Source organism: Myotis myotis, unplaced genomic scaffold, assembly GCF_014108235.1.
Source record: "Myotis myotis isolate mMyoMyo1 unplaced genomic scaffold, mMyoMyo1.p scaffold_m19_p_1, whole genome shotgun sequence".
Lineage (NCBI taxonomy): Eukaryota > Metazoa > Chordata > Mammalia > Chiroptera > Vespertilionidae > Myotis > Myotis myotis.
The window spans coordinates 49,235,018-49,253,626 of NW_023416313.1; the positions used below are offsets into that span (position 1 = coordinate 49,235,018).

At 40.7% G+C, this 18,609-nt stretch overlaps 2 protein-coding genes across 3 annotated transcripts in view; one reads left to right on the forward strand and one right to left on the reverse strand.

Annotated features, from left to right (window-relative positions):
- The window catches only part of ART3 (ADP-ribosyltransferase 3 (inactive)), a 117,381-nt gene that overhangs the window by 29,078 nt on the left and 69,694 nt on the right, over positions 1-18,609 (forward strand). The window lies entirely within an intron of this gene.
- Positions 13,879-17,453, reverse strand: CXCL11 (C-X-C motif chemokine ligand 11). Its single transcript, XM_036336974.1, has 4 exons — positions 17,222-17,453; positions 16,513-16,639; positions 16,331-16,403; positions 13,879-16,098 (listed from the first exon to the last, which is right to left on the reverse strand). The coding sequence occupies exons 1-4, from the start codon at positions 17,373-17,375 to the stop codon at positions 16,057-16,059; spliced, it is 396 nt and encodes a 131-aa protein (XP_036192867.1). The 5' UTR covers positions 17,376-17,453; the 3' UTR covers positions 13,879-16,056.

An 18,609-nucleotide genomic window follows, 5' to 3' on the forward strand; every position in this document is an offset into this window, starting at 1 on the left:
AGGCCCAGTGCACAAAAATTTGTGCACCCGGGGGAAGGGGGGCGTCCCTCAGCCCGGCCTGTGCCCTCTCGCAGTCTGGGACCCCTTGGGAGATAACCACCTGCTGGCTTAGGCCTGCTCCCGGGTGGCAGAGGGCAGGCCCAATCCCTAGGTGCAGCCCCTGGTCGGGCTCAGAGCAGGGCCGATTGGGGAGTTGGGGCGCCGCCCCTGTCATGCACAGAGCAGGGCAGATTGGGAGGTTGCGATGCCACCCTCAGTCACACTCAGGGTAGGGCTGATTGGGGGGTTGGGCCACCGCCCCCTGTCATGCACAGAGCAGGGCCAATCTGGGGGTTGGAGCGCTGTCCCCTGTCACGCACAGAGCAGGGCCCATCGGGGGGTTGGGGCTCCTTATCCTGTCACGCACAGAGCAGGGTCAATCAGGGGGTTGGGGAGCTCCCCCCTGTCACACACAGAGCAGGGCCTGTGGGGGGGGGGGGGGTTGGGGCACCGCACCCTGTCACACACAGAGCCGCAGGGCGATCAGGGGGTTGGGGAGCTCCCCCGTATCAGGCACAGAGCAGGGCTGATCAGGAGGTTGGGGCCCCTTCCCCTGTCACGAACAGAGCAGGGCCGATAGATTGTGGCCCCGCCCCCTGTCACACACAGCCGCAAGGCGATCAGGGGGTTTGGGCGCTGCCCCCTGTCACGCTGATCCCAGTGCCGGGAGGCCTTTTGGCTCCACTGATCCCAGTGCCGGGAGGCCTCGCGGCTCCGCTGATCCCAGTGCTGGGAGGCATATTACCTTTTTACTATATAGGATAGAGGCCTGGTGCATGGGTAGGGCTAGCTGGTTTGCCCTGAAGGGTCTCCTGGATCAGGGTGGGGGTCCCCACTGGGGTGCCTGGCCAGCCTGGATGAGGGGATGATGGCTGTTTGCAGCTGGTCACACACCCTTCAGAGTGGGGGTCCCCACTGGGGTGCCTGGCCAGTCTGGGTGAGGGGCTGAGGGCTGAAGCTCCCAATTGCTCCTTTTTTTCTTTTTTTTAAATTCTGGGCCAGCTTTAGCTCTGGCTCCAGCTCTGTGGCCTCTGCTGCTGAAAGTAGGTATCTGGTTTGTTTAGTTTCTATAATTGAAACAATGTATAACTCCAGCTCTGAGTTCCCGGCTCACTGAAAGCAGGTTTCTGGGGTTTTGTTTAGCTTCTATATTTGTTACAATGTTTCAAACTGCAGGCTCAGAGGCCTGCAAGGCAGGCGGGGAACGTTGGTTTCCTCCGTCACTGAAGCAAGCAAGCCTCATGTTAGTTTCAAGCTGCCTGGCTGCCGGCCGCCATCTTGACTGGCAGTTAATTTGCATATCACCCTGATTAGCCAATGGGAAGGGTAGTGGTCGTACGCTAATTACCATGTTTCTCTTTTATTAGATAGGATAGATCTGTCTCTTACTTGCTCTGTGATTTTGGACATATTTTTTGTCCTGTTTATGCTTCAGTTTTTTTTTTCTTTGCAAATGTGCATCATGAAGTCTAACCCATCCACCTGCCGGGTTGATCTAAAGATGACAGGAGATTAAAAATATGTTTAAGCCCTAGCCGGTTTGGCTCAGTGGATAGAGCATTGACCTGCAGACTGAAGGGTCCCGGGTTCAATTCTGGTCAAGGACACATGCCTGAGTTGCAGGCTCGATCCCCAGTGGGGGGCGTGCAGGAGACAGCCAATCAATGATTCTCTCTCACCATTGATGTTTCTATCTCTCCCTCTCCCTTCCTCTCTGAAATCAATAAAAATGTGTTTTTACAAGTCTAAATGAATTTTCCACTAGCTAACATTTCACAAATATAGCCAGCTTTCTGATCAAGTGTCAGCTAATTTTCTAGGTGCAACAAATAATATTTTCATTCTAGATGATGCAGTTATTCATGTAGTAAGATGTATCTCTTATTTTATAGCAGTCACTAGCTAAGGCATGACTCTCAGAACTGTGGGTTGAATCATGCAGCATTTACTCTTAAAATGTTTTTAATTAAAAACAAATTTTTTAATTACAGTGGAATCTAAAGAACAAAACAAACAAATAAAATAGGAATAGACTCATAGATACAGAAAACAGACTGATGGTTGCCAGAGGTAAGTGATTGGGAATCTGGGTGAACAAGGTTATGGGATTAAGAAGTACAAATTGGTCCCCGGCTGGGTGGCTCAGTTGGTTAGAGCATCATCCTTTACACCAAAGGATTTTGGGTTCAATCCCCTGTTGGGGAGCAAATGGAAAGCAACTGATCAGTGTTTCCCTCTCACATTGATGTTTCTCTCTCCCTTTCTCTCTCTAAAGTCAATAAAATAAAATAAAAACATATCCTTAGGTGAGGATTTAAAAAAAAGAAGTACAAATTAGTAGTTACAAAATAGTCATGAGGATGTAAAATACAAAATAGGGAATATAGTCAATAATATTGTAATTACTATGTTTGGTGCCAGGTGGGTACTTGAAATATCAGTGGGACCACTTTGTAAAGTGTATGATTGTCTAACCACTATGCTGTACATCTGAAACTAATACAAAATAATATTGAATGCAGCTTTCACTCTTAGGACAGGACTTATTTAAGTAACCTGGCTTATCCTATATAATAAAAGCCTAGTTGGCATCACATCCTCGTGCAGCGCCCTCGTGCGACGTCATTAGATGGCCACCACAAGATGGCCACGTGCACAGCAGAGGTGGGGCCTGGCAGCTGCTCCACGCGGTGAGGCCTGGGGTCCCGTGGCTCTGTGTGGCATGGAGGAGGCTGGTCCTGGCATCTCCACAGCCTTGTGTGGAGGAGGCAGGTCCTGGCTAAGGAGGCAGGTTGCGGCAGGGGAGGACAGTTGTGGCCCATCAGGCCAGCAGGGGAGGGCAGTTGGGGGCAATCAGGCCGGAAGGGGAGCGGTTAGCGGTTAGGCTGGCAGGCAGAAGCAGTCAGGGGCAATTAGGCAGGCAGGCATGTGAGCGGTTAGGAGCCAGCAGTCCCAGATTGTGAGAGGGATGTCTGACTGCTGGGTTAGGCCTGATCCCCAAAGGGGTCCCAGATTGGAGAAGGTGCAGGCTGGGTTGAGGGACACCTCCTCCTCTGTGCATGAATTTTGTGCACCAGGCCTCTAGTCTACAATAAATCAAATTAGACTGTGAATTTATAAAACAAGACAAGGATACCTATTTTTTACTTCTTTCCATTGTACTGTAGGTTGTAGAGGGAAAAATAAAACAAAAAGAGGAAATTAAAGCCATAAGAATTGGAAAGAAAGAAAATTTTGCAGAAAAGGTTGCATCGAAAACCCAAAAGAATTTACTAAGTTTTAGAAATAATAGCAGAATTTTTCAAAGTGGAATGATAGAAGGTTAATGTATTACACTTTCTACTCAGTAACAAATATAAATTATCTTTACAGTAGCAATGACAAATACTTAAAAATGTAAATACTTAGGAATAAAAGTAACAAAAGGCAAGCAAGGCTTGTTCGCAGAAAATGTAGATGAATTTTTCTAAACTAATGTCAAGTAAAATAATGTTCAGATTAAATACAGAATGATAACCCTTTGATAAAACTCAGAAAGGTAAATATTTTGTTTAGGTATGTATATGTAAATAAAACTATTTTTAAGAAGCAAGGGAGTGATGGTTGCACAACAATGTGAATGCACTTAATGCCACTGAACTGTACACTTAAAAATGGCTAAGATAGGTCCTGCAGGGTAGCTAAGTTGGTTAGAATGTTGTCCTAATATGCCTAGGTTGCAAGTTTGATCCCTAATCAGGACACATACAAGAATCAACCAATGAATGCACAAATAAGTGGAACAACAAATTAATTTGTTCTCTCTCTTTCTCTCCTTCCCTCCCCCCCCCTCTCTTTCTAAAATCAATAAATAAAAAAATATTTTAGATAGTAAGATGTTAGGTTATGTGTATTTTACAAAAGCAAGGAAATAATAAGCACAGAATTCAGGATAACAATTATCTTGGGGTTGGAGGATCAATGAAATGGGATCGGGAAGGAACATAGCTATATCTTAAATTACTGTTAATGTTCCAGTTCTTGATTTTTTTGGGTGGTGAGTTCATGGGTCTTCATTATATTACAAATATATAAATATATGCATGAATGTATCAGAGATTACAGTGTATATATCACCAACTAAAATAATGATTAACTCAAATCTGTACACCTGAGGTCCATTAAAAATTAATTTACCATAAAATCCTCACTTCTGAGAAATAGTAAGTTTTAGTTTCCTGTTTTCTCCTTGGAGAGGTGCCAAAGAAATGTGGCATAATTATGCCTCTACTTTTCTGAGTCAGTTTTTATTTTAATAAGAAATATTGGATGTTTCCAAAATCTCTGTTAAATTGTAGCAATATTTTGGCTTAACAGAGTGATTGGTAAGTTTAAATCAGCCTACTCTTCAGAGAGGGTCACTGAGTTGTTAATCCAGAGATCAAATAACTGAAAGGAGAAAGAGATGGGAAGATTATGGTCAGTTAATTAAATTGAATAGATGAGGTGGTAGGAGATAAAGCCAGAAGATAGGCAGAGAAGAGGGAAGAAGGTGGGAATTGGTTTCCTTTCCTACACACACACACACACACACACACACACACACACACACACACACATTCTCATTCTCTCTCTCTCTCTCTCTCTCTCTCTCTCTCTCTCTCTCTCTCTCTCTTTCTCTTCTTTTTCTTTTAATTTTATTTTATTGTTTAAAGTATTACAAATAGTAGTACATATGACTCCTTTTTTTCCCCATTGACCTTCCCCCGGCCTCACCTATCCCCTAGCACATGTCCTCACTGCTCCAGTTCTGCAGGGAATCAGTGCTTCTCCCTGAGTCGGGTGGACTCAGGGGGATGGGGTGGGCAGCCTGGGAACCTTCCAGAAAGAGTCTCCGTGGCCCCAGAAGGAGGCAGGTAGGGCAGGCAGAGGGGTCTCCTGTGCCATCCCTGAGGCACATGGAGGAGGTGTCTCTGTCCCATCTGAACCTGCACCCAGATGCCTCAGTCTCGGGGACAGGAGGGAGGGGGAAGAAGTGTCACCCTTGGAGAACTGCTGTTCTATAATTTAATATAGTGTATTCTGTGCACAGTCAATCCTTTCATACTTGTTACATACTGAACACTTAAGACTACTACTAGAAAGCACATGAATGATATTCAGTGGTTATATTTATTGGAACCCTTAATGCAAAATAAAAAAAGAACAGTAATAACAAAAGAAATTAGTGAAAAAAATTATGTAAAGTCTATAGTAACTCACCTCAGGCTATTTCCTATATCCTACCAGTTTACTGAGCTATAGCAAGCAACTACATCTGCATTCCTAGTGCCAGGATTTCCAGGAAGTGTAGTTATTACTCTGTGGAACTTAAGTTTTATAGTTTTATAGTTGCAGTGTACATAATGATGTCAGTCTCTAATAAAGTTTGCAAACAAGGCAAGGAGAAACTACTAACATTGCCTTGACACTCCCCACCCGCAATCTATCTCCCAATAATCCAAAAGTTGTGTGTGTGAGTGTACTATTAATAATCCACAGAATGATTTGACTGCATCATAAATATATTTGTTGGTTCTGGAAATCTTTAAGAAACAGATACTATCCTCATCCTTTGGTGCCACAGGCCTTGGCTGTGGCCCTGGTTTCAGCTTGCGCTAAGGGTTTGGCACGGGTGGCTGCAGGCGTGGGTCTGCAGGCACGCACTGCCTCTGCCCTGGGAGCCACTGAAAAATTTTTAAAAAGTGAAAAAAAAGAAAGAAACAGATACTGAAGTGGCATATTAATTTTGTATGGGTATATTAAATATATTAAGTACCATACTCATCAGCCAAAAGTAATTAAATATTTTAGTCTTTCCTTTTTTTCTTTTTGATTTTTTTATCTTTATTTTTATAATATATAAATCTATTACCAGATTTTAGGTACAAAATAATTAGCCATTTACATGCAATAAACATTAACATTTCAAGAAAAGAAGATTTGAAATATAATATTATCAAAACTGTACTAACATAGTATATTATCACAAAAGTTGTAGGTGATATTAAAAAACTGAAAATAACAGGATTACATCTATTATATTCTAAAACTAGTGGCCCAGTGCATGAAATTCGTGCATGGGGGGGTGTCCCTCAGCCCAGCGTGTACCCTCTCCAATTGGGGGCCCCTTGGGGGTGTCTGACTACTGGTTTAGGCCTGATCCCTGTGGGAACGGGCCTAAACCGGCAGTCGGACATCCCATTCGCAATCTGGGATTGCTGGCTTCTAACCGCTCACCTGCCTGCCTGCCTGATTGCCCCTAACCACTCTGCCTGCCTGCTTGATTGCCCCTAACCCCTCTGCCTGCTTGCCTGATCACCCCTAACCTCTCTGCTTGCCTGCATGACCACCCCTAACTGCCTCTGCCTGCCTGCCTGATTGCCCCTAACCCCCTCTGCCTGCCTGCCTGATCACTCCCAACCGCCCTCCCTTGCCGGCCTGATCTCACCCCAACTGCCCTCCCCTGCAGGCCTGATTTCACCTCCAGCTGCCCTCCCCTGCAGGCCTGATCTCACCCCCAGCTGCACTCCCCTGCAGGCCTGGTTGCCCCCAATTGCCCTCCCTTGCCAGCCTGATCTCACCCCCAACTCCCCTCTCTTGCCGGCCTGGTTGCCCCCAACTGCCCTCCCCTGCCAGCCTGATTTTCCCTAACTGCCTCTGCCATGGCCCCCACCACCATGGCTTTGTCTAGAAGGAAGTTGGACATCTGGAAGATGGCCGGTTGACCCAGTTTAATTAGCATATTACCCTTTTGTGAGTATAGATAGATTATATAGGATAGGATTTTTTAAATGGGGAGGAAAAGCCTTTATCAGCGGGAGGAGATGCTCTTTGCAGACAAAAATACATAATCCCTATATCTGGACTGATAGCCAGCCATAGGCACTATACTGCCAAACTGGTTATTAACAAATTGTATGCGGGAAACGTATTTATATGTTTTATGTTGACTGGAGGTAGTAGAGCGCGGGACACATATTAATACATTTTTTATAGACTAGTGGTAGAATGCAGGTAACGTATAAATACGTAAACTAAAGTTATCGTAATTTTACTGAACGTTGCCATTTGCACAAAAAATTAGCAAAAATGGCCCGTGCCACCTGTTAGCGTGCGATAAAAACTACCCGGAAACAATGTGTTAACAAATTGAACCGCTTTCTTACACCTTACACCAAAGAGCTGTTGCCCTTAAAACCCCTCCTCAGCCCCCACCTTAGGTTCTGCCTTCCCAATTCACTCAGATTAGGTTCTGATTGGTTGGTTTCTATGCCAGTCAGCGTCAAAAGATCTGCCTCCTAGGCAGCCATTGGCTCCTCACAGTTCACCCAGATTTGGTTCTGATTGGTCAGTTTCTCTGCCAGTCAGCGTCAAAAGCTCTGCCTCCTGGACAGCCATTGGCTCTTCTGGGAAATCCAGAATGGCCCTGCTGACAGCTGTCTGTCTCTCCAGGCCTATCTCCTGACCTGATCCACAGCCTCCGCAGTGGCTGTGGATCAGGCCCTGCCTCTCTCTCTCTCTCTCTCCCTCTCCCTCCAGGCTCACCAGCAGCTGTGGAGGCTGCTGATCAGGCCCTGCCTCTCGCTCCTGACCTCTCTCTCTGGGCCTGATCCACAGCTGCCACGGCAGTGGTGAGATCATTAGGCCTCTGGCCCAGCCCCATCCCGGGCCAGAGCCTAACGACCTCGTTGCGCCTACCTTGCCCCACTCGCGCCCCCACCACCACCACCACCACCACCACTGCGCCCAACCGCCTGTCACAAGCCTTGCTCTCTCGGTCTCTCGTTTAGGCTATTATTATTTATAGATATTTTTTCCTCTGGCTCTCTTTTTGTTCATCAGTTTATGTTGTTCATTATATTCCACAAATGAGTGAGATCATGTGATATTTATATTTCTCCAAAAGGATATGTGCACCCCTATGTTCATAGCAGCCCAAATTACAATAGCTAAGATTTGGAAACAATCTAAGAGCCCATCAACAGATGAGTGGGTTAAAAAACTGTGCTACATCTACACAATGGAATACTATGCTGATGTAAAAAAGAAGGAACTCTTACCATTTGCAACAGCATGGATGGACCCAGAGATCATTATTCTAAGCAAAATATTTCCTTTTCTAGTAGTATTATCCAAAACTCCTCCACCTGTTTGAAGGCTTCTCTTGGTTAATTAGAACAAACAGCTCTGAATTTCTAAATCACCGTGAATATTTGGCATCTCAGGTTCTGTATGTGGGTTTTTTTTGCTCTGTTTTTGTTTTATTTTGTTTTGCTAAACTACATCTTCCCCATCTCCTTATTCGAATCTGTTAGTGGCAGTACTATTCTTTTATTTTTAAAAAATCTTTATTGTTGAAAGTATTACATATGTCCTCTTTTTCTCCCATTGACCCCTTCTTGCCCACCACAGTACTATTCTTTTAAACCTTAAAGCTTAAGTTTCTTTTCTTGATTCCCTTCTCTGCCTCCACTTCAGATTTAAATCCTTAGCATTTTTCATGATTCATTTCCTCAGGTTCAACTTTCACATACAATCTGTCACTAAGTCTATTGATTATCTTTTTGCAGTGTAATCTTGTTATATTTCTATTTTCACCATTACCACCTTAGTTTAGTCCTTATTACTTTATTTAGTTATTTAGTTATTTTTTAAATTGAGTTTATTGGTTTGCAAGACAGAACAGGTTTCAAGTGTACAACTCAATAAAACATTATCTGCACACAGCATGGTGCGCCCATCACCCCAAGCAGTCTCTTTCACTCTACCCCCCCTTTGCCCACGTCCACCTACCCCACCCCCTTTTCTTCTGGCCTGCTGCCCTCCCTTCTTTAGGGGGTGTGTGCAGGAGAGGCAGAGGTGGGCTAGGATACTTGGTGTAGCACAATGTCTGCCTCTAAACACAGTGGCAGAGAGCCTCTCCCAAGGACCCCAGCAATTCTAGAATCCCATTATCTTTTGCTTTCTATTTCAACTTAATTGTGGATATCACTGATCTTCCTTGGTATGAAACTAAGACTGGGAGGTCTTTCAACAACATGTGATGAAAGTGCAAGTGTGTCTTCCTCCCAGAAAAATACCTATTTTAAACCCAAATCCCTAGTACATATAGTGAACTAAAGTAAAAATGAGTAACATCCCTTTCAAATGAAAGTCTTGATTGTTAAAAGCAATATATACATATAAGATAAGCTGAAAGGAAACTTAATTTAGTTGTTTCTCTTGACTTTATAGTGTTTTGATAACTTGCAATTATATGCAGTGCTCTACATTGATATTTATGGTTATAAAGTGGGAAAAACAGCAAAAAGTATGCACATAGGTACCACAAGTCAAGCTGTTTATATGTAAATCCGGAAATATAGAATAATATCATTACAAATTGACAAAAGTGGAGGGGGGGTGGAGTTTAACAATGACCATGATTGACTTTTTCTAATGAGCAGCTTCATCTGTAGTTTAAAAATAGCCAGATACCTGTTCTCAGGAGAAGCCTTCAGCCTTTGAGGTCACCAGGAAAGGGGTTTCTCTGCTCTTCATACTTGGCAAAGGCAGAGGAGATGAGCTCTGACAGGTTTTGGTTTCTGGGGTTGCTGAGTGGCTTCCATTTCTCTTTGTTTCTCAGTGTGGCTCCATGTATAGGCCCAAGTAGCACCAGGGCAGCATACAGCAGCAGGAATGCTTTGGGCATGGTGGACTGCAGCTCTTCTTGTTCCTTCCTCCTCCTTCCTCCTGGAATGGAAATACCAGGCAGCCATCACTGTGCTATGAGAGACATGGCACACTGTCCTTATCCTATATAATAAAAGCCTAATATGCTAAGTGTCCGACCATTCCTTCGACCATTTGACCAGTTGCTATGATGCACACTGACCACCAGGGGTCAGATGCTCCGACCAGTAGGTTAGCTTGCTGCTGTTGTCCGGCTGATCAGGACTGGGTGAGATGGGCCAGACACGCTCTGGATGAATCTGTGCACTGCGCTGGTTTCGGCCCGATCCCTGCAGGTCAGGTCAAGGGACCCCACCAGTGCACGAATCCATGCACCAGGCCTCTAGTTACTTTATGTTGTGCTAAAATACACATAACATAAAAGTTATCATTATAACTACTTAAAAGTGTACAATTCAGTGGCATCGAGCACATTGACAGTGCTGTATAATCATCACCATTATCTAGTTCCAGAACTTGTTCACTATCCTGAACAGAAACTTTGTAATCATTAAGCAGTCACTCCTCATTACCTCATCCCTAGAGCCCTTGACAACTACTAATCTGCTTTCTGTTTCTATGGGTTTTCTTATTTTGGATATGTCATGTAAGTGGAATTATACAATATGTTGCCTTTTGTGTCTGGCTTTTTTACTTCGTGTAATGTTTTCCAAACTCATCTATGTTATAGCATGTATTGGTATTTCTATGCTTATTGATTTTAGAGGGGAAGAGAGAGAGAGTGAGAGACAGAGAGAAACATCGATTGGTTAGGCCCTGACTAGGGATCAAACCAACAACCTAGGTATGTGCCCTGACCAGGAATTGAACCCACAATCTTTCGGTATACGGGATGGTGCTCTAATCAACTGAGTCACACTGGCCAGGGCTCATTCCTTTTTAAGGCTGAATAATATTCCATTGGTATATATACCACATTTTCTTTATCCATTCATTTATTGGTGGGCATTTGGTTGTTTCTACCTTTTGGCTGTTGCAAATAGTGTTGTATAAACATTTGTGTACAAATTTTTTTTGGACAACTGTTTTCAATTCTTTGGGATTGTATTTATCTGGGAGTGGAATTGCTGGGTCATTTTGTAATTCTTTTAACATACTGCCCTTACTACTTTTCAGATCAGTATTTCCCAAAGTGTGGGACAATGCTAGGGGGCTCACTGATAAAACATTTAATATCAGTTATTTTCTGTTTACATTCAGTCCTTCTGATTAAATCATGGAAAGTCTCAAGATGACTTTCAGACATCTCACTATGTTAATTTCTCTTTTAACAAATACAGAGCAGGCCTGTTGCTTCAAATCTTTGGCATAGTTGAAATTTAGTACTTTTCATTATATTTCCTTTATTGTTACATTTTATTTCTATAGCAAGTGATAACTGATTTCACATGTATAGTAGTGAAAGTTTGCTTTTTATGTAAATGTATGTAAAGTACAGTGATACACAGAATTTGCAAAATATAATGAAGATTGATCAGAAATATGGTAAAAATGCATAAAGGTGATATGAAAATGACTTCAAGTTTGGGAAATAGAGACTTGAGCTATGGAAACATATCCCTTCTCAGTCTTTGCCATTTCCAATTAACTTTCTATGGCATTATTAGAATAATTTATAATAACTTGGATAGGGTCATTCTCTTATTCTTGAACATTTAATCCCCATTGGATAGAGTAAAATTCAAGGTTGTTTAGCTAGACATTTGATGTCCTTCATTATTTACTCCAACCAAACCAGTCTAATTATTATTTTTAACTAACCTTATACTTTCCTAACATTGTGCATTCTCATGCCATTGCTATAAGTAAGTTCCTTTCTCCTTAGTTTATATTGCCATTTAGTCATTCTATTTTCACATATTTATTGAAGTTCTGATATGTGCTAGGCACTGTACTGTGGGCTAGAACTACTGCAGTGGTTTACTTATTGAGTTTATACTTATGGGAGAGCATAGATTAAGCACAGGCATAATTCCTTACTGACAACTGAAATAGTGTGATGGAAAAGTAGAGTGTTAGGAAAACAAATAGGACACCTATTTTAGTTGAGATTTAAGGGATGGTTTCAAAGACGACCTCTTGTCGAAAACATCATTTAAGCTGAGATCTAAGTTACTAGTAGGTATTAGCTTAGTGAAGAAATGGACAGAGGGAGTAGTAATGTGCAAAAGTACTGAGGTAAAAAGGATCATGGCTTAAGTATTATGTTAATTATTTAATATGTTTATTTTGCCTGGAGAAATTTAAGTATATGGTGTTTTCTCAATAATAATGTCCTGGTCTATACTATATTACTTTAAAAATTTTATCATGTAGTCCTAACTCAAAGAATTTTTATTTTTAAAGATACACTTAAAAAATCACTGTAAATAGTCAAGTATTAGATCCAAGTCTTGAAACTATCTTGGGAACTTATATAGAAGTCCCATCCTATATAATAGAAGCCTAATATGCAAATTGACTGAACGGTGGAATGACCAGCAGAACAACTAGTCACTATGATGCACACTGACCACCAGGGGTTAGACGCTGAATACAGAAGCTGCCCCCTTCCCTCAGTCCCCAGGCCAGCCTAGGTGGTTGCCAGTGGGGCCCCCTGATCACCCCACTAGTCGCCCCACAGAGAGAGGCGACCAGCGGCAGCGGCAGCAGGGGAAGGGGCCGGCAAGCAGGTGGTGCCAGGAGGGCTAAGGCAGATGCTAGCAGGGGACCCCCAATCTCCCCACTGGTCACCCTGTAGATTGGCCCTAATTGCTGGCCAGGCCTAGGGACCCCACCCATGCATGGATTTTGTGCACCAGGCCTCTAGTTTCTATATAGAAATTTATGTAGATTTATGGTATACTAGAGGCCCGGTGCATGAAATTCATGCACCGGGGGTGTGTGACCCCTAGCCCAGCCTGCGCCCTCTCCAATCTGGGATCCCTCTCACAATCCAGGACCACTGTCACCCAACTGCTCGCCTGCCTGCCTCATTGCCCCTAACCACTTCTGCCTGCCAGCCTGATCACCCCCTAACCACTCCCCTGCCAGCCTGATCAATGCCTAACTGCTCCCCTGCCGGCCCAATTGCCCCTAACTGCCCTCTCCTGCTGGCCTGGTCACCCCTAACTGCCCTCCCCTGCCGGTCTGATTGCCCTTAACTGCCCTCCCCTGCAGGCCTGGTAATCCCTAACTGCCTCCCCTGCAGGCCTGGTCCCCCCAACTACCTTCCCCTGCAGGCCTAGTCCCCCCCCCCCCCGCACCAACTGCCCTCCCCTGCAGGCCTGGGTTCCCCCCAACTCCCCTCCCCTGCAGGCCTGGTCGCCCCCAACTGCCCTTCCCTGCAGGCCTAGTCCCTCCAACTGCCCTCCCCTGCTGGCCATCTTGTGTCCACATGGGGCGGCCATCTTGTGTGTTGGAGTGATGGTCAATTTGCATATTACCTCTTTATTAGATAGGATGTGTTTATACTACATATTTAATATGTATTTATACTTTTTATTATAAATTTATACTATTATATATCATGCTTATAATATATACCTATATTATATATCACAGTATAAATATATGATACAGGTTATATAGATTTATATACAAATTCCCTGGGTAACATTTTGGCTTCTCATTATTGCTTGTAGGCACCCATCAAGAAGCCAGTCAGTAAGAAGGCATATTAGGTTTTAGGCATCCTCCTTTGCTATTTACTTTTTTGTCAATTTTTTGATCAGCTTTATGGTTGGCTCTTTGATATCAATGGAAGGACACATTAAAATTGTTCTCTCTTTTCATTCTGAATTTTTTATTGAGATATAATTAATATGCTATACTATTCACCAGTGTAAGGTATACAATTCAATAGTTTTTAGTACAGTAGATTGAAAGAGTTGTACAGCCTTAACCACAATCAATTTTAAATATTTTTCTTTAATGTTCACCTTATGTTTTTATTGATTTTTAGAGAGAGAGGGAGAAAGAAAGAGAGCATGAGAGAGAATCATTGATAAAAGAGAAAGACATTGATCAGTTGCCTCCTGTAGGCACCCTGATCAAGGATCCAACCCACAACCTAGGTATGTACCCTGACTGGGAATTAAATTGGCAACCTTTTGGTGGTGGGACGATGCTCCAACCAACTGAACCACCTGGCCAAAGCTAGAACATTTTTATCACCTCCAAAAGAAACCCCGTATCTGTTAAGAGTCACTTCTTGTTACCTCTTATCCTTGGCAATAACTAACCTACTGTCTGTCTCTATAGATTTGCCTATTCTGGACATTTTGTTTAATGGAATCATAAATATGTCTTTTGTAATTGCCTTTTTTGCTTAGTATAATGTTTTCAAGATTGGTCTATATTGTAAAATTGTCCTTTTGTTCAGATAAGCAGAAATGTCCTATTTTGGTAATTCTGTAACAAATATTTTTATTTCTCAGATGTATAGGTGTCTATATAAAGAATGCTGTATTAGCTAAGGTTTTTTGTTACATGATAGAGAAATCAACTCTGGCTAGCTTCGGCTAAAAGGAATTTAATTGAAGAATCTAAAGGAAGACTGAAGAATCAGGCTTGATTCTTGGAAAATTGACAAAAACCTAAGGGAGCTTGGTGGCAAGGAATACTACCCAGCCATGCCGCACAAACATGTGTTAGGACTTACACTGTTTCTACTGCCAGTTTAAATAATTTACTTACTGGTAGCTTATTTGACAGGTGCTAGTTGGAGTTCAAAGTCTAGGGTAGGTGTGGCTTGGCTGAGATCTTGTTCTGGCTGCCAAGAAGGGAAGGATCTCCTTCCTTTGGCTTCTCCTTTTTGGTCTCTCACCAAAACTCTCATAAGAAGGGATTTGCCCCCAAGTAAAAAGGGGGTTTGGACTTAGGAAGACCCCTTAAAAAGAGAGACAAATTTTCCTTCACAACTACCTATTAAAATATATTTCTAAAAAATTCTGTGTGTTGACAGGTAGCTTTATGCTTTTTTAAATACAAGGTGAAATTGTTAAAGGCATATCATATTTTTGGAAGACAAATGAATGTCTCTGTTTTACAAAGTGTGGACAAAAAAGGGGCCACATACTAAATCTGACAAGCTCAGGGGAGGCCTGCATAGAGGGCCTTACAAACTCGGAGACCTAAACTAAACCACATAGAATGCTCAGAGATTGAAACTTCCTAACTAAAAGTATGTCATGGTAGGTAGTCATGTCCTAGGACTGAATCTTCCTTGACAATCTTTACCATAATGGAGCCTCTCTGTTGTCCTTTTGCTGCTATGGTAACCTACTGTTGGAATGTCAGAGTAATCTTCTTTTCCAGACTCCTCAGGTCACAATCTCCCACCAGAGCACAAGACCGCCATGAACCCCTCATTATTTTATTGTCCAGATACCATCTCTGTGTGCTGTATTAGTTAATTGTTAACTATCCTATACCTACCAATATAAATGAAGTGGTGGTACTTTAAAAAGTAAAACTATCTTAGATATCCCTAAATTGTATAGTATAGGCATGACTTACAAAGGTAAAATTATATATTTTCCTAAGAAAAAGAATCACAGAAAGTAAAGGTGATTGCCAGATATGTATATATATTTATTTTCGACATTTTCTTTGGTAGACAAAAAACATTTTATATTTAAAATGTGTCCAAAATGTTGCTATAATTTATAAAAATAGATACAACCAAAACGCACAGTAAACCCACATGCCCTAAATGTTTCAAAACATATCAATGAAAAAGTTGCTAAAATCAAGTTAAGACCAGAGCTGCTAATTCAGTTATGAAATATTTGCATTCTTACCAGTTTTCCTTAGCATATAATTTTATCATAGTACATTTCATGAATTATTGCCTTTTTATAAACAAGATGACATGTAAGAACTTTTTCCTAGGTATATATGTGCTATATGATTTTTGGGAAAAGAAATGTGGATTTGCATTAAAAAATTTGGGGGGGGATGTTTATTATATACATGGATGGATGCTTTTGACTCATAAGATCTTGACTCCAGTAATAATATTAATGTCTCCATTTTAACTGCAGATTGTAATATGGAATGTAGATCAAGTACAGACAGATAACTTAGAAATGTTTTCATCATCACAGCAGAATAGTTATAAACATTCAGTCTTCTAGAAGGTTCCAAACTTACAAATTCTCCAAATGCATGAATGCACATTGCAATAGGCAGCAGAAAGTCATTTCCCTATTACAGAATGCTTATCATTTTATCATCACAGTTAAAATTGTTCTGAGTTTTTATATCCTTTTTTCCAGGACTTCAGATGTTTTGATGTTTTAAAAAATTCCTTCTTTCAACTTTCTGTAATTAGAAAATGAGAGTTTTATAAATTTGGGCTGTTCTTGTTTCCTAGTGATAGTTGACATGCAAAAACATAGAGCAAAAAGAAAAGTAACTATAACCAAAGACCCCTTATCAAAACACTTCATACAGGATCATAGAATCTTTTCTGAAGTTGTCTACTTTATTTTTTCCCCCCAAGAGATCTGTCTTGGATAAAACATTATAAAACGGAAGTAATCTGGTAACCTACCTTTATTATAATGTTTGCTTGCTTTGATCTGGGATTTAGGCATCTTTGTCCTTTATGTGCTTTTAAGGTGATACTGTTAAAGGAATATATAAAACAGTCTTAAATTTTGAATGGAAAAGCATAAGCAAAAAAAAGCCCAAAATGCCTCTATCATTGTCATCTTTAGCAAGTCCATTACTTACATCACTTCTACTTTGTCACAGTTGTTACTTGGGTAAATTACAGAGATTTTCTCAATATCTGCCACTTTCACTGCCTTTACCCCAGGGCCGATGCAGAGACAGCGTCCTCCTTTGAACATTGGGAAACCTAAAACAGATCATAGCATCAGTTACTAATGGATCTGATTGCAAAAGAGGACTATGGTTTATAATTCTGGTGAAGAATGTGAGCCAAGTTTTCATTAAGGATAAAGATGGTCATTTGTCAAATAGCACTTGACACTGCTGTTACTAGGAAAGGAGCTTAAGTAATATATTAATGATTTTCTCTTTAAATTTGTAACCAAATCATTAAAGAATAGATGAAAGCATAAAAGAAATCTTAGAGATCAAGCTTATTTGCCTTTTGCTTTTATGCTCAAGAATTTTTCCAGGATGCTAGTAACATTATTTCACAGAAATCTTTTTAACAGACATTTAAAACTATTGCTGAAGGCTCTTGTCAGATTTTGTAGCCAAATACATTTCGTGAAATTTATCATCTCTAGTTTCAATAATCATCTCTAATGCCTCAAACATTTCTTACATTCTCTGTCAAAGCTGTAATAATTTCTAATGTGCGAGGTAAAGTAAAAATTTAGTATATCTTTTAGGATAAAAGTGGAAGAAAAGAACATTTGAAAAATTAGAAAAGAAATTTATAGGCTGAGAAATAAAAAGTATTATATACCTTGAGCAATTGTAGCACAGAATATCACAGCCAAGACTATAGCCAAGCCCTTCACATTCATGTTTGTTGCTGCTGCTTCAGATTTGATCTCTTCTTGGAGGGAGTAGAAAAGCTGAACATAGAAGGGAATTCTTAGTTGGCATAGAGAGGGCATTTTATATACTAGCAATCCTTAATGGCAACAGGAATTTCCCTCCTTGAGTCATGCTCCTTTCTTGCTTCCAAGAGTTTCTGTTTTGTTCTCTTCTAAATATCACTCTCCCTTCCTAGTTGTTACAGTGTTGAAAGTAATACTAACATGAAAGCACTTTTTACTATAAAGAGTAAACAGCTGTGTATCCAGATAGGAAACAGCCTTCTTAAGGTGTCATTTCCTAGAAATGTATTTAATTATTGGATTATCCCTGGGCAGTGGAATTCTGATTGCCATTCTTTTTTTTTTTTTTTTTTTAATTCAGGAAGATTGTCTTCCTGTTTTCAGTTCTTTCTCATTCTTCATATAACTATACAAAAGAATATCTTTTTAAAAAAAAACAAACAATTTTTAGCATTTTACTTTTCCTTTTAAGTCCAAACTCTTATCATTTATACAAATCCTACATTATTTAACATGAAATGACTTTTATTTAACCTTATTTATATTTTTGTCAACTATCATTGCATGTCTAAAGAAGTCTGCCTATATACTTCTGAATTTATAGCCATTTCTTTCTTTTTTCCTGTTTAAATGTATCCCATTTATTTATTTTTTATTGTTTAAAGTCCTTTATCCATTTTGAGTTTATTTTTGTGTATGGTGTAAGTTGGTAGTCTAGTTTCATTTTTTTTGCATGTATCTGTCCAATGTTCCCAACACCATTTATTGAAGAGACTGCCTTGACTCCATTGTATATTTTTGCCTCCTTTATCAAATATTAATTGAGCAAAATGGCTTGTGTTGACTTCTGGGTTCTCTGTTCTGTTGCACAGGTCTATATGCCTGTTCTTGTGCCAGTACCAGTACAATGGCTTTGTACTATAGTTTGATATCTGGTATTGTGAACCCTCCAACTTTGTTCTTCTTTCTCAAGATTGCTACAGCTATTCAGACTCTTTTTTTATTCCAGATGAATTTTTGGAGAGTTTGTTCTAGGTCTTTGAAGTATGCCATTGGAATTTCAATGGGATTGCATTTGTAGATTGCTTTGGGTAGTATGGCCATTTTAATAATGTTGATTCTGTCAATCCATGAAAATGGTATATTCTTCCATTTGTTTATTTCTTCCTCTATTTTAAAATACATATATATATGTGTGTGTGTGTATATATATATATATATAATATATATATATATATAATATATATATATGTTATATATATATATATTATATATATATATATACACATAT

Excerpts from the sequence above, each read along its gene's own strand:
- CXCL11 (XM_036336974.1), bottom strand. The coding sequence starts at position 17,375 with ATGCCCTCTCTATGCCAACTAAGAATTCCCTTCTATGTTCAGCTTTTC. Across the intron at positions 16,404-16,512 it reads TGTGACAAAGTAGAAGTGAT|TATCACCTTAAAAGCACATA; the intron begins GTAAGTAATGGA and ends TTCCTTTAACAG. Across the intron at positions 16,099-16,330 it reads AAGCAAACATTATAATAAAG|AAAGTTGAAAGAAGGAATTT; the intron begins GTAGGTTACCAG and ends TTCTAATTACAG.